Genomic DNA, 14,313 nt, shown 5'->3' with positions numbered 1-14,313 from the left:
ACGTTAATTAGCAGACAGCATGAAGTGATTGTTTGTAACTTCCAACAAAAATGTGATGTAGGTGCATACTCTAAACCTGTAAATAACCTCCACCTTCATCGCTGTTCTTTAACTGTCACACTGTGATAAATAGAAGTAGTTTCGAAATAGATTACTCCTTGTACTAGAGCACACCTCCTGTCCTCTGTTGCTAAGGTTACACTGTTGCCAGGAGGTCTGGAGGATCAGTCCTACTGACAGTGTAGTTGTATTTAAAATGGATTGAGACACAGGGGCCCAGGAGAGAGAGTGTTACTGGCCAGGGCCTCGTCCTGAATCTCAGTCCCAGTTAGTTGCTGCCAAGCTGTGTGAGTGATTTCAGTGAGTAGGAATGTGTTAAAGAGTCAGTCTGTGTCAGAGAAGAGGAACAGTGAAGGTTCAGAGTGTTGCAAAGGTGACAGCTTTCAGCCCAGAGTGATTGAAGATGATACTGATGGCAACGAGACTGTGCTGGTCTCTGATGATCTGTCTCTCATGCACTGTGGGTCTGTGCACAACACACAGCCTGAAGAATGATGCAGGTGAGCTCTTCTATACTCTGCGTTGAGATTTCTTTACCATTACTTTCCGCTCCTACAGCCCAGCCTTCCTTTCCAATCTCATTCCTTCTGAAAGTTTCCTACTGCGGAACAGTTACTTTCTGCCCATTAGTTTCTCTTCTGTAACAGTGGGATGAATGCCAGGCACCTGGGCTGAAGAAAATCCCAACACCACACTTCAGCTGGTCATTGTATGTACAGGAGAGCTGGCCAGGCTAGTGAGGAATCTTTACCTCACCTCTGCTCCAACACTACCGGGAAGACAGGTGGATCAGGAAGAGTTTGGGAAATCAATGGAGCAAAAAGAGCTGTGTTACTCTGTTACAGTTTAACAAGTTACTGTGTGACAGCAACCAGGCAAATGCTGCCAAGCTTTTATGCAGCATTTCACAATTGAGCTGGGGAGAACGAGCCGTCCTCAGTTCTCAGAACTGAGCCTTAGGGACTGTACTGGGTACAGTCAACAGGGTCCTCAATCAACCTTGCATTGTATCAGTTCACAAACACTGGATCCTGCACACCCACAACCGTACACACCACAGTGAACATGGTGGGCGGAGTTCTTCCAGCTACGTGGAGCCAGGTTCCAGTGTGCGAGGGGCAGGAAAGTCCCAGAAAAATGACACTGGGTTGGGATCCAAACATCATCCTGCCCTTTTCCAGTTTTCCCCACAGCAGATTCCAATTCAGCCGGGAACACCTGTGGGTCTAGCATGGAAGTATTGAGGTGATTAAAAAGACAATTAAGAGCCACTCTGTCTGCCCCTGCTAGGGTGATGAGGCAAGCACACAGTGACAAGAGCTTCTTCAGTGAAACTGAGGACAGGATTTTCCCCATGGGTTTCTGGACTCCAATGTCAGGACTAAATGGAGGTCCCAAGCCTGAACTTACCGGGAGCCGGACTGAAGGAGCTATTTTCTCTGGAGACCGTCTGTTAATTAGCCACCTCTGAGGCCACTGTCCAATTAAGGATGGCAGGTAATCTCCCAATGCCGCTGGTCCAATCGCAGGGCTGGCAGCTCTAGAGCCTCGGCAACCCCACACCATTTGTGGAGGGTGACTGTTAGGTATGGGTGTGAGGAGAGAATAGGCCGAGGGTGAGTATTGAGTGTTGGCTGTTCAGACGGAGATGTGAGGAGGTGCCTGGAGAGAGAGGAATGAGTGGATCTGCAAGGTGTGAGCAGTGCTGTACAGGAGAATGCTGGGAAAGTCAGCATGTGGGCCTTGGCACCTGAAAGTGTTATGCCACTCACCATTCCCACCCTCCTGAGGTCCTGAATCCTCTTTGCGCACTGTCTCGAGGTTGGAGGGACCACAATTCTTCTGCTGACTTCCTCAATCACTTCCATCCTTACCTGCTTGTTTGGAGAGGTTGTCCTCTGCCTCCTGTCCTTGGGAGAGCTCACCTCACTGCAATCCTCAGATCCCACTGCAGGACCTTCAGGTAAGAGTGAGAGCCCTGGGGAGCAGCCTTCCCCAGTCTTCATGCCATTCCTGTGGTTGCTGCACCTTCAACTGCTGGGGATGGATTTTAGTTTTCAGGTCCCTATCCTGCTGTTGGGATGAAATGTGGATCGGGAACCCTGAAATGCCAATGGCGGGACCCTGAGGGCAATTTGAGGGGGTGTCCTGTTAAGAGGCCACCTCTAGGATCCCTGTCCAATTAAGGGTGGTGAGCAGGGTGGGCTCCACACCCGGGAGAGCCAATTGGAGTGCCTGAGGCTGTGGACCAGGAGAGGGGGGAGCTGTCGATGTAGTGGGAGAACGAGACAGTCCCTCAAGATGGAGGTGACCTTTGAAGACTTTAGAAAACTTAAAAACTGAGCCTCACTTCAGTTGTGGGTAAAATGTTGGAAAAGGTTATAAGAGACAGGATTTATAATCATCTTGAAAAGAATAAGTACATTAGAGATAGTCAGCACGGTTTTGTGACGGGTAGGTCGTGCCTCACAAACCTTATTGAGTTTTTCGAGAAGGTGACCAAACAGGTGGATGAGGGTAAAGCAGTGGATGTGGTGTATATGGATTTCAGTAAGGCGTTTGATAAGGTTCCCCACGGTAGGCTATTGCAGAAAATACGGAAGTATGGGGTTGAAGGTGATTAGAGCTTTGGATCAGAAATTGGCTAGCTGAAAGAAGACAGAGGGTGGTGGTTGATGGCAAATGTTCATCCTGGAGTTTAGTTACTAGTGGTGTACCGCAAGGATCTGTTTTGGGGCCATTGCTGTTTGTCATTTTTATAAATGACCTGGAAGAGGGTGTAGAAGGGTGGGTTAGTAAATTTGCAGATGACACTAAGGTCGGTGGAGTTGTGGATAGTGCCGAAGGATGTTGTAGGGTACAGAGAGACATAGATAGGCTGCAGAGCTGGGCTGAGAGATGGCAAATGGAGTTTAATGCGGAAAAGTGTGAGGTGATTCACTTTGGAAGGAGTAACAGGAATGCAGAGTACTGGGCTAATGGGAAGATTCTTGTTAGTGTAGATGAGCAGAGAGATCTTGGTGTCCAGGTGCATAAATCCCTGAAGGTTGCTAACCAGGTTAATAGGGCTGTCAAGAAGGCATATGGTGTGTTAGCTTTTATTAGTAGGGGGGTCGAGTTTCGGAGCCACGAGGTCATGCTGCAGCTGTACAAGACTCTGGTGAGACCGCACCTGGAGTATTGCGTGCAGTTCTGGTCACCGCATTATAGAAAGGATGTGGAAGCTATGGAAAGGGTGCAGAGGAGATTTACTAGGATGTTGCCTGGTATGGAGGGAAGGTCTTACGAGGAAAGGCTGAGGGACTTGAGGTTGTTTTCGTGGAGAGAAGGAGGAGGAGAGGTGACTTAATAGAGACATATAAGATAATCAGAGGGTTAGATAGGGTGGATAGTGAGCGTCTTTTTCCTCGGATGGTGATGGCAAACACGAGGGGACATAGCTTCAAGTTGAGGGGTGATAGATATAGGACAGATGTGAGAGGTAGTTTCTTTACTCAGAGAGTAGTAAGGGCGTGGAATGCCCTGCCTGCAGCAGTAGTAGATTCGCCAACTTTAAGGGCATTTAAGTGGACATTGGATAGACACATGGATGAAAATGGAATAGTGTAGGTCAGATGGTTTCACAGCTCGGCGCAACATCGAGGGCCGAAGGGCCTGTACTGCGCTGTAATATTCTAATTCTAATTCTAAAAAAAGGAAAAGTGGCCACAGCTGCCAGGCTGTCATTGTGGAGGGTCAACCTCCAGGAGGCAGTGTCCATCCATCAGCCAGGCTTCATCCTCAGCAGAGAGCCCACCTCCCATCTGGAAAATTCCAGGTGGTGTCTGCTGAGTCCCTCAATAAGCACTTTAATTGACCTAATTGGCTACCCTCCTTTGGCAGGCAGGTAACAGTCACCCCTCCAGAGCAGCCTCCATGAAAATAAACTGGAGACAGGAAGATGGCAGCAGACCAGCATGCCAGCCAGTAGGACAAAGTTGCCAGCATGCCCACAGCCAGTCCCGCCTCTTCATGTCAATGAAAACTCAGCCTCTGGTGAGCTCTGGTAACCCATGTCTCAGTATGATTAATTAGAAATTAGTCATGCCACCCACCCTCTCTAATTGGTCAGGGAGCCTGGAGGCATTGCTCCAGGGAAAGCCTCAGCAATACCGTCAATTAGGATATGGAGTTCACAACTAGAGTATTGTCCCACTGTTCCTGCAGGGATTAATTGGGCAGGAATCAGTCCTGTGTATCTATAATGTTGTTCCCATAGTAACTTAAATTACTGAGTAGTATCCAATGATGTTAACCACTGACAGTATTTACTCACACACTTCAAATATGGACCATATTTTCCCACAAGTTGTAATTGCTACAGGATTCATACGGATGTCTGACTCTGGATTTTCTGGGGTTTTGTTGGATGAACTGATGTTGATGTGTCTAATGTGTGGGGGATGGGACTAAGAAAATGGCAGTAAACTATCTAAAAGGGCGGCACAGTGGCGCAGTGGTTAGCACCGCAGCCTCACAGTTCCAGGGACCCGGGTTCGATTCCGGGTACTGCCTGTGTGGAGTTTGCAAGTTCTCCCTGTGTCTGCGTGGGTTTTCTCCGGGTGCTCCGGTTTCCTCCCACAAGCCAAAAGACTTGCAGGTTGATAGGTAAATTGGCCATTATTAATTGTCACTAGTATAGGTATAGGTAGGTGGTAGGGAAATATAGGGACAGGTGGTGATGTTTGGTAGGAATGTAGAATTAGTATAAATGGGTGGTTGATGTTCGGCACAGACTCGGTGGGCCGAAGGGCCTGTTTCAGTGCTGTATCTCTAATCTAATCTAATCAGACTGTCATGCATTGTGGTAATTAATTGTTGTTTGGTTGCAGACTCTTTTTGGGGACAACATCAATCCATTCAAGAAGCACCAATTGTGTTTCATCGCAATGTTGGGGATACCTTCCTGATGTATGAGGTATAGTTCCTCACACTCTGCTAAGGCAATGTCACATGTATACACTTACAGACACATTCAAACAGGCTTGCACTCAGACACGTAGAGACAGACATGGGTGCACAGGTATGTGAAAACACATGCATTCACATGCAGGCCTGTGTGATCATATTGGACACACATACATATATTGATATTATGGGTACAACACAAGAGTGCACAGGTATGCACATGGTATCACAGACTGAGGAATACACATAAATAATGTGCATACAAATACACACCTATGTAAACACACATTATAAAGCAGATACAAACATGTGCACAGACACATTTCCTCACCTACACATGTATAGCGCTCACTCGTGCACACATACAGGCACATGCATACAGGTGTACATGCCCACATATACATATAGGCACACAGGCAAACCTACACACATGTACATGTACCTAAATATTCACATATACACACATTGGCACAGACATACACAGATGCATACATCTATATGCAGTCATGTACATAGCTACATATACATCTGCAAGATGCGCATGAACATTTCTTACCCAACGAGGAACAGGGCATTGCTGGATTTGGTTCTGGGGAATGAGGTCAGTCAAGTAGAGCAGGTGTCATTTGGACAATGTTTAGGGAACAGTGATATTTCTATCATAAGGTCTAGCTTAGCTGTGTGAAAGAACAAGGAGCAATCTATAGTAAAAAATATTCAATTGAAGAAAGACCAATTTCAGTGGGATGAGAATGGAGCTGGCCCAGGTAAACTGGAATCATAGCTTGTCCATCAAAACTGCAACAGAACAATGGGCTGCCTTTAAAGAGGAGATGGTTCAGGTACAGTCAAAGTACATTCCCACAAGGGGGCAAGGTCGGGCAATCAAAGCCAGAGTTCCCCGAAAGATGAAAGAGAGATAGAGTATGATGAAGCAGAAAAAGAGTCCATATGCCAGATGTCAGGTTGATAATACAAGTGAGAACCAGGGTGACATAGAAAGTTCAGAGGGGAAGTGAAAAATGAAGTAAGAGAGGCAAAGACAGAGTATGAAAAGAGACTGACAACTAACAAAGGGGAATCCAAAATTCTTCTATGTTATAATCCGGAATGCCAGTATGTGAAGGACAGTACTGGAACCAAACTTTACTCAGTCTTACATTTATTTGCAGAGTGAAACATTATAAGCATATACCTCTTAACTCAACCACACCACAGTTTCAAGAAATGTCTCTTTATATGTGTTCAAGTGAATTCAGTTAATTCCCACCATCTACATACAATTTATATATAATTAACAGTTGAGTGAGTCCCCGACTAACACACATTAATCCCAGGACTAAAACTTCTTGTGACATGTAATTTTTGTTCAGATTCATAATTATTTTCACCCTCTACCTCAGAATTCTCTGTCATGTATTATTTCAAGGACCCTGCCTCTTCGCTTTGGACAGTTCATCACAATAATACTTTAAGTCACACCTTGGGCAGTCCTGGGATTTATTCACTCATTAGAATCATAGAAATTTACAGCACGGAAGAGGGCCATTCAGCCCATGGTGTCCATTCTGGCTGACAATTAGCCATCCAGCCTAATCCCACTTTCCAACTCTTGATCCGTAGCCTTGTAGGTTACAGCATTTCAAGTGCACATCCGAGTACTGTTGAAATGTTATGAGGGTTTCTGCCTCTACCACCCTTTCAGGCAGTGAATTCCAGACCCTCCCCCCAACCCCCACCACCCTCTGGGTGAAAAATCCCTCTCAAATCCCTTCTAAAACTCCTACCTTTTACTCTAAATCTACGGCCCCAGGTTATGGACCCCTCAACCAAGGGGAATAGGGCCTTCCTGTCCACTCGATCTAGACCCCTCAATTTTATACTCTTCAGTTAGGTCTCCCCTCAGCCTCCTCTGTTCCAAAATAAACAACCTTACCCTATCTAATCTTTCTTCAAATTCCTCAGTCCAGGCACCATCGTCATAAATCTCCTTTATACCATCTCGAGTGCAATCACATCTTTCCTATAGTGCAATGACCAGAACTGCACGCAGTACTACAGCTGTGGCCTAAACAGTGTTTTATACAGTTACAACATAACCTCACTGCTCATATAATCTATGCCTTGGCTAATAAAGACAAGTATCCTGTATGCCTTCTCGACCACCTTATATAGTTTTCTTTGGGGATCTGTGCTCATGCACTCTAAGGTCCCTCTGTTCCTCTACACTTCTCAGTATCCTACCATTAATTGCGTAATCCCTTGCCTTGTTAGCCTTTCCCAAATGCATTACCTCACATTTCTCTGGATTGAATTCCATTTGCTACTGTTTTGACCACCTGACAAGTCCATTGATATCTTCCTGCAGTCTTCAGGTTTCAGTATCAACCACACAGCCAATGTTTGTATTATTTGCAAACTTCTTAATCATACCCACTATATTCAAGTCCAAATCATGGATATATATCACAAAAAGGATAGGTCCTAGTACTGAGCCCTGCAGAACCCCATTGGAAACAGTCTTCCAGCCACAAAAACCCCATCGACCATTGAATTTACTTAGTATTTTCTCCTGCTGTCTTTTTCCTTACCTAATTTCTTTTTTAATTTTGCTCCTACATTCCCCTCAGTTTTCTGCAGTATTGAGCCCTTTTTTGCTTATCCTCTTCAAGCCCTTGCCATTCAATGTCTCTGGATTTGTTAGTCCCACCTTATTCTTTAAGGGAACACACTTGCTCTGGACCCTGTTATGACCAGGTGATCAATGTCTAGGGGTCTTTTGCTGTCTTTACCTGGTCTTATTGTAACAGGGTTTTGTTTTTTAAACACACTGTGTTTTGAGCTCCCTTTTTTTGTGAATCCTTGTTCACAGTTTCCAGTTATAACTGAGCACAAACAGGCTTACTTTGGTTTAAAGCAGAAAAAGGAAATTTATTAAACCTTAAACCTAAACTCTAATATGGTTAATGCCTACGGATATATGACGTGCCCATGCTAGCATGCACAGGTGATATAAACATGCAAAATAGGGACAGAAAAGAGCAGAAGAAAAGATAAGTAGAACAGTTTGAGGCAATATCTTGTTACTGGTTTCTCGAGCTCGCTGTAGTCCTTGATTGAAGAAATAGTCTTACGTTTTGTTAGGGCCCAGCAATCTTCTTAAAACTTTGTTCACGTGGCAAATCTTTCTCTCTTTGAGTTTCATGGGTTTTCACAAGATTCAGTTCCATGGGAAGACATGAAGGCAGGCAGATAGGAGAGGCTGTAATTCTTGCTTCAGTTCCAAGAGAGGTGTTTATGGCTTTGTCTCTGACCTCAAATCCCTTTGTTTGGAGTTTAAAATTCAAAAAGCTCCCAGGGTGCCCAGCAGGTTAGTCATGTGACTATATGGAACAGTGACTTCAACATCCTTTGCTGGAAGTTCAAATCCAAAAGCTCCAGCCTGCTAGACATGTGACTAGAACGGGTTTGCCCACTTCTGTGTATTGGAGAAACAGGGACAGGCTCCCTTTGTTTCCACATTGTCTTGAATTATGCAAATGTACTTCCAGTCTGAGATTGTAATTTTTTACATTTTAATGTTCATGTGGCAAAATAATGTGTGCCTCAGTCTTGGCAGGTGGGGTTTGCCTGACAACCCTCACTATCTCTTCCGTGAATACCTCCCACTGATCTGGCATTGATTGATCTTCAAATAGATGTTTCCAGTTCACTTTAGCTAAATCATGCCTTTGCATAGTAAAATTAGCTTTTCCCCAATAGAGAACTTTTATTCCTGGTTTACCTTTTCCAAAACTATCCTGAATCTAACTGAATTATGATCACTTCCACCAAAGTGCTCTCCAATTGATACCCCTTCTACCTGTCCAGCTTCATTCTTTGAAACTAAGTCCAGAACCAGCCCCTCTCATTGGGCTTCCAATTCCTATTCCAATTCAGTCTTCTCCTGTAATAGCCAGATCTGCTAAAGGTGCTTTCATCCTCTTTCTGCCTGACTTTAACCCTTGCATTGTGTCAATGCCTGTGTCCAGTATCTGGACCATTTTGAAATCCGGCAATCGTTTAGTCCTCTACTAGATTCTAAATAGGGAATAGAGTTCTTTTTTAAAATCATAGATGGGCAGTTGTGACCTGTTGCTTGCAGTTCCTGCACCATATGGGAACTTCATGACACTTTGTGTCTAGGGCGACCATGTGTGTAGGAAATGTCCCCAGCTGCTTTAGCTTCAGCTCAGGATTTCTGAGCTTGGCGGGCAGCTGGACTCATTGCAGAGCATCGGGGAGCAGGAGAGTTTCCTGGATCGTAGGTGGTCACCCCAAAGGCAGTGAGAATCCAGAATAGTAGGTGGGTGGCCATCCGGAAGACTCGGAAGAGGCAGGAAGTGCAGGCATCTTTGGGGTGTCTGCCACTCTCAAACCCATACTCAGCAGTGGAATATGCTGGGAGTGATGAAACCCTGAAGGAGTGCAGTCCAGATCGTGGCGGCAATGGGCAAGGGACTGTACAGGAGGGATCAGCAAAGTGTACAAATGCAGTTGTTATAGGAGATTCCATAGTCAGGGGAAAGACAGGCATTTCTGTACCTGTCATTATGACCCACATGGTGTGTTGCCTCCCTGGTGTCAGGGTAAAGGACATCATAGAGAGGGTGCAGGATATTCTGCAAGTGGAAGGGAGTGAGCCAGATGTTGTGGTACACATTAGTACCAACCACATAGCAAGGGCAGTTATTGAGGTCCTACGATCATATTTTCAGAAGCAAGGAAGGAAGTTAAAGAATAGGACCTCAAAGATGATAATCACTAGATTACTCTCAGTGCCACGCACAAGCTAGAGTAGAAATAAGACAGGGAGGATCACTGCTTAGCTTGAGGTATGCTGCAGGAGAGAGGGCTTCAGATTCTTGGGTCATTGGGACCAGTTCTGGGGCAGAAAGCACCTAATCAGAAGGGACAGGTTGCACCTCAGCATGACTGGGACCAATGTTGTCACAGGGTGGTTCACTAGTGTGAGAAGGGATGATTTAAAACTAAATTAGCAGGGGGATGGGAAGCAGCATACAGAAGTAGAAAAAAGGAATAAGGGGCATAATGCAAGGGTGTTGGACAGTATTAGAGAAGAGAGTAGTTCCATATTAGATAGGAGTGGACTGAGAAGGGCTACGAGGAATGCAAAGACAGGATTACACTGCATGTATGTAAACACACAAAGTGTGGTGAATAAGGTTGGTGAGCTACAAGCACAAATAGCCATGTGGGAATCTGATGTAGCTGCAATAATGGATATGTGGCTGAAAAATGGTGAAGACTGGGTGCTAAATATAAAAGGATACAAAGTGTTCAGAAAAGATAGGGAAGCAAAAAAGGGAGGCGGGGTGGCAGTCCTGATTAGGGAAGAATTGTACTGTTGGAAAGGGAGGATGTCCTTGAAGAGGCAAGGACAGAATCCATTTGGTTAGAGTTGAGAAGTGAAAGGGTTATGATCACACTACTAGGGGTATTCTACAGGCCTCTGTAAGATTTGATAAGATTGGGGTGTTTTATACCCCTTCTAAGGTGGGAACAGACTTGACAGCAGAACAGCTTGTTATGAATCGACTTTATTGAGATAAAGGTAAGGACAAGTTTATTAAGTTTTCAGATAAACCATAGTCTCAAACTCAGGCAGTAATTAACACCGATACTACCCATATTAGAAACTGGACAGCAGAGCACACGACTCTTTCCCTTACAGCTTTTAGTCTTCAAGTTTTTGGTTGGTCTCTCTCTCTCATGGCCTCACCCTTTTACTGCAAGTAAGCATTGTAAAACTTGACATAATCTCCCAGAATCCCTCTACCTTAACATCTTGTCTATACTGTGCCTTATTTCCGAAGTTTTTCCACTTTAACCATGCTACAAAGAAGGGTTCTAATAAAGTTAAATGTTAGTTAACGGTAAGTTAGTTGTTAGTTTGTAATAGCTGGATTTCAACAATTAGTATTCTGGTTAGTAACCTTTTAGTAGCTGAATAATCTTACACCTCCAAATAGGAGGTGGGTGAAATTTGCAGGGCAATTACAGAGATGTGCAGAAATTATAGAGTGCTGATATTGGGGGACTTTAATTATTCAAATATCAATCGGGATAGTATTAGGAAAGGGTAAGGAGGGGGAGGATTGTTTGGATTGTGTTCAGGACAGCTTCCTTGATCAGTATGTTCTTGGCCCAAATAGAAAGGAGGCATAGCTGGATCTGATGCTGGGGAATGAGATGGGCCAAGTGGACCAAGTGTCTGTGGGAGAGCATTGAGTAAGTGTGATCATCGTGGCAGAAAAGCATGGAATGATAAGTTAGAACAGCTAGATTGGAAGAGGGATAATTTCAGTGCAACGAGCAGGGAACTAGCTGGAATAGAATGGAACCAAAGACTGACAGGAAGAGCTGTATCAGAACAATGGGTTATCATTAAGGAAGCAATGCTTCAGGTACAAGCTAGGAACATTCTAACCAAGGTGAAAGGTAGGGGTCCATAAACAGGGCTCTGGTTGACAAGGGAGATAGAGATTATGAGAAAACAAAAAAAAGATGTATGATGCACATCAGGTGAAATCTTCAAATGAGGACCAAGCCAAATACAATAAATTGAGAGGGGAGATGAAAAGGCAAATAAGACTGGCAAAGAGAGAATGTGAGAATAAAATGGCAGTCAACATAAAGTGGTTAGTGGTAAAGGTCTGGAATGCGCTGCCTGAGAAAGTGGTGGAGGCAGTTTCAACTGAAGCATTCAAAAGGGAATTAGACTGTTACATGAAAAGGAAGAATGTGCAGGATTATGGGGAGAAGGCAGGGGAATAGAACTGAGGGAGTTGCTCTTTCAGAGAACCAGTGCGGTGGACACGATGGACTGAATGGCCTCCTTCTGCACTGTAACGATTGTGTGATTCTGTGAGTGGGGCCTATTAGGGACAAAGAGGGTGATTATATGAGGTACAGGGCAAGGCTAGAATAGAGTACAATAATATAAAAGCAAAATACTGCGGATGCTGGAAATCTGAAATAAAAACAAGAAATGCTGGAACCACTCAGCAGGTCTGGCAGCATCTGTGGAAAGAGAAGCAGAGTTAATGTTTCGGGTCAGTGACCCTTCTTCAAAACTGACAAATATTAGAAAAGTCACAGGTTAGAAGCAAATGAGTCTGGGGTGGGGCAAGAGATAACAAAGGAGAAGGTGTAGATTAGACAAGGCCACATAGCAGACCAAAAGGTCATGGAGCAAAGGCAAACAATATGTTAATGGTGTGTTGAAAGACAAAGCATTAGCACAGATAAGGTGTTAACGAACTGAAGATTGAACAGTAACAAGTACAAACATGAAAAAAAAACAGTGGGTAAGCAAACTGAACAAATTACAATGAAATGAAATAAACAAAAGAAAGAAAATTGTAAAAAATGTAAAAAAGAAAAAATAACTAAAACTAAAAGTAAAATGGGGGGCCCGCCAAGCTCTGAAATATTGAACTCAATGTTCAGTCTGGCAGGCTGTAGTGTGCCTAATCGGTAAATGAGATGCTGTTCCTCGAGCTTGCGTTGATATTCAGTGGAACACTGCAGCAAGCCCAGAATAGAGATGTGAGCATGAGAGCAGGGGGAGTGTTGAAATGGCAAGCAACCGGAAGCTCAGGGTCCTGCTTGCGGACTGAGCGGAGGTGTTCCGCAAAGCGGTCACCCAGTCTGCGTTTGGTCTCCCCAGTGTGGAGGAAACCACATTGTGAGCAGCGAATACAGTATACTACATTAAAGAAGTACAAGTAAATTGCTGCTTCACCTGAAAGGAGTGTTTGGGGCCTGGGATAGTGAGGAGAGAGGAGGTAAATGGGCAGGTATTACACCTCCTGTGATTGCAGGGGAAGGTGCCATGGGACGGGGACGAGGTGGTGGAGGTAATGGAGGAGTGGACCAGGGTGTCGCAGAAGGAACGATCCCTTCGGAATGCTGACAGGGCAAGGGAGGGGAAGATGCGTTTGGTAGTGGCATCACGCTGGAGGTGGCGGAAATGGCGGAGGATGATCCTTTGGATATGGATATTCCCGCACCTCTACCCTCACCCCTTCCCCTCCCTCCCAGAACCGTGACAGGATTCCCCTTGTCCTCACTTTCCACCCCATCAAGGTATACAGGAACAGAGGGATCTGGGGTGAATGTGTATTGATCTTTGAAGGTGGCAGGACATTATTTTTATTCATTCATGGGATGTGGGCATCCCTAATTTCCCTTGAGAAGGTGGTGGTGAGCTGCCTTCTCGAACCGCTGCAGTCCATGTGGGGTAGGTGCACCCACAGTATTGTTAGGAAGGGAGTTCCAGGATTTTGACCCAACGTATTGAGAGAGTGATTAGTAAAGCATATGGGATCTTAGGCTTCATAAATAGAGGCACTGGGTACAAAAGTGGGGAAGTTATGCTGAACCTTTATAAAGCTCTGGTTAGGCCCCAACTAGACTATTGCATCCAATTCTGGTTCTTGACAGGGTGCAGAGGCGATTTACCAGAATGGTTCCAGGGATGGAGGATTTTAGTCACAAGGTGAGGTTAGAAAAGCTGGGGTTGCTCTCCCTGGAGCAAAGCAGATTGAGGGGTGATTTAATACAGATGTACAAGATTATGACAAGGAAAAACTGTTTTCATTAACTGATGGTACAAGGACTAGGGGACACAGATCAAAGGTTTTGGACAAAAGATGTGGGGGAATGTGAGGAAGAATTTTTTTTTGTTATTACTATAGTGAGCGTTAATGACCTGGAACTTGCTGCCCACAAGGGTGGTGGAAGCAGAAACCACCAATGATTTCAAAAGGAAATTGGATGAGGACTTGACAGAAATAAACTTGCAGGGTTACAGGGATCGAGTGGGGGAGTGGGACTGACTGGATTGCTCCGCGCAGAGCCGGCATGAACTGGATGGGCTTAATGACCTCTTTCTGTGTCGTAAATGGCCGTGATTCTATTCTGTGTCACCATGCGATGTCCCATTTGCTCCACAAAGGCTGAAGGAATTTAGGGTTTCCCCAGGAAGTTTCATCCGATCCAACAGGGCTTCCCTCTCTGAGAGCCAAATGCCAGTAAGAGCCAGAAGCCAAAAAGGGGATTTACACATGATGGCTGAGGGCATGGCTGACTAAATGAATACATCTGTCTTTACCAAGAAAGAAGATGCTGCCAAAGTCACAGGAATTTGACATACTGGATGAGCTAAAAATTGGTAAAGAGGAGGTATTAGAAAGTCTGGCTGTAGTTAAGGCTGGTAACTTACCAGAACCTGATGGGATG

General features: G+C 44.9%; 1 protein-coding gene across 1 annotated transcript in view; it reads left to right on the top strand.

Moving 5' to 3' along the window:
* Positions 1-255: 255 nt before the first annotated feature.
* The window catches only part of LOC137377255 (protein FAM180A), an 86,380-nt gene continuing 72,322 nt past the window's right edge, over positions 256-14,313 (top strand). The window contains exons 1-2 of the mRNA XM_068046799.1: positions 256-560; positions 4,932-5,017. Coding sequence (XP_067902900.1) covers positions 464-560; positions 4,932-5,017 — 183 coding nt within the window. The 5' untranslated portion in view covers positions 256-463. The remainder of the gene's footprint in view (positions 561-4,931; positions 5,018-14,313) is intronic.

The sequence above is a fragment of the Heterodontus francisci genome, chromosome 14, assembly GCF_036365525.1.
Source record: "Heterodontus francisci isolate sHetFra1 chromosome 14, sHetFra1.hap1, whole genome shotgun sequence".
NCBI lineage: Eukaryota > Metazoa > Chordata > Chondrichthyes > Heterodontiformes > Heterodontidae > Heterodontus > Heterodontus francisci.
The sequence above is the reverse complement of the archived record's forward strand: the minus strand, read 5'-3'. Positions and strand labels throughout refer to the sequence as shown.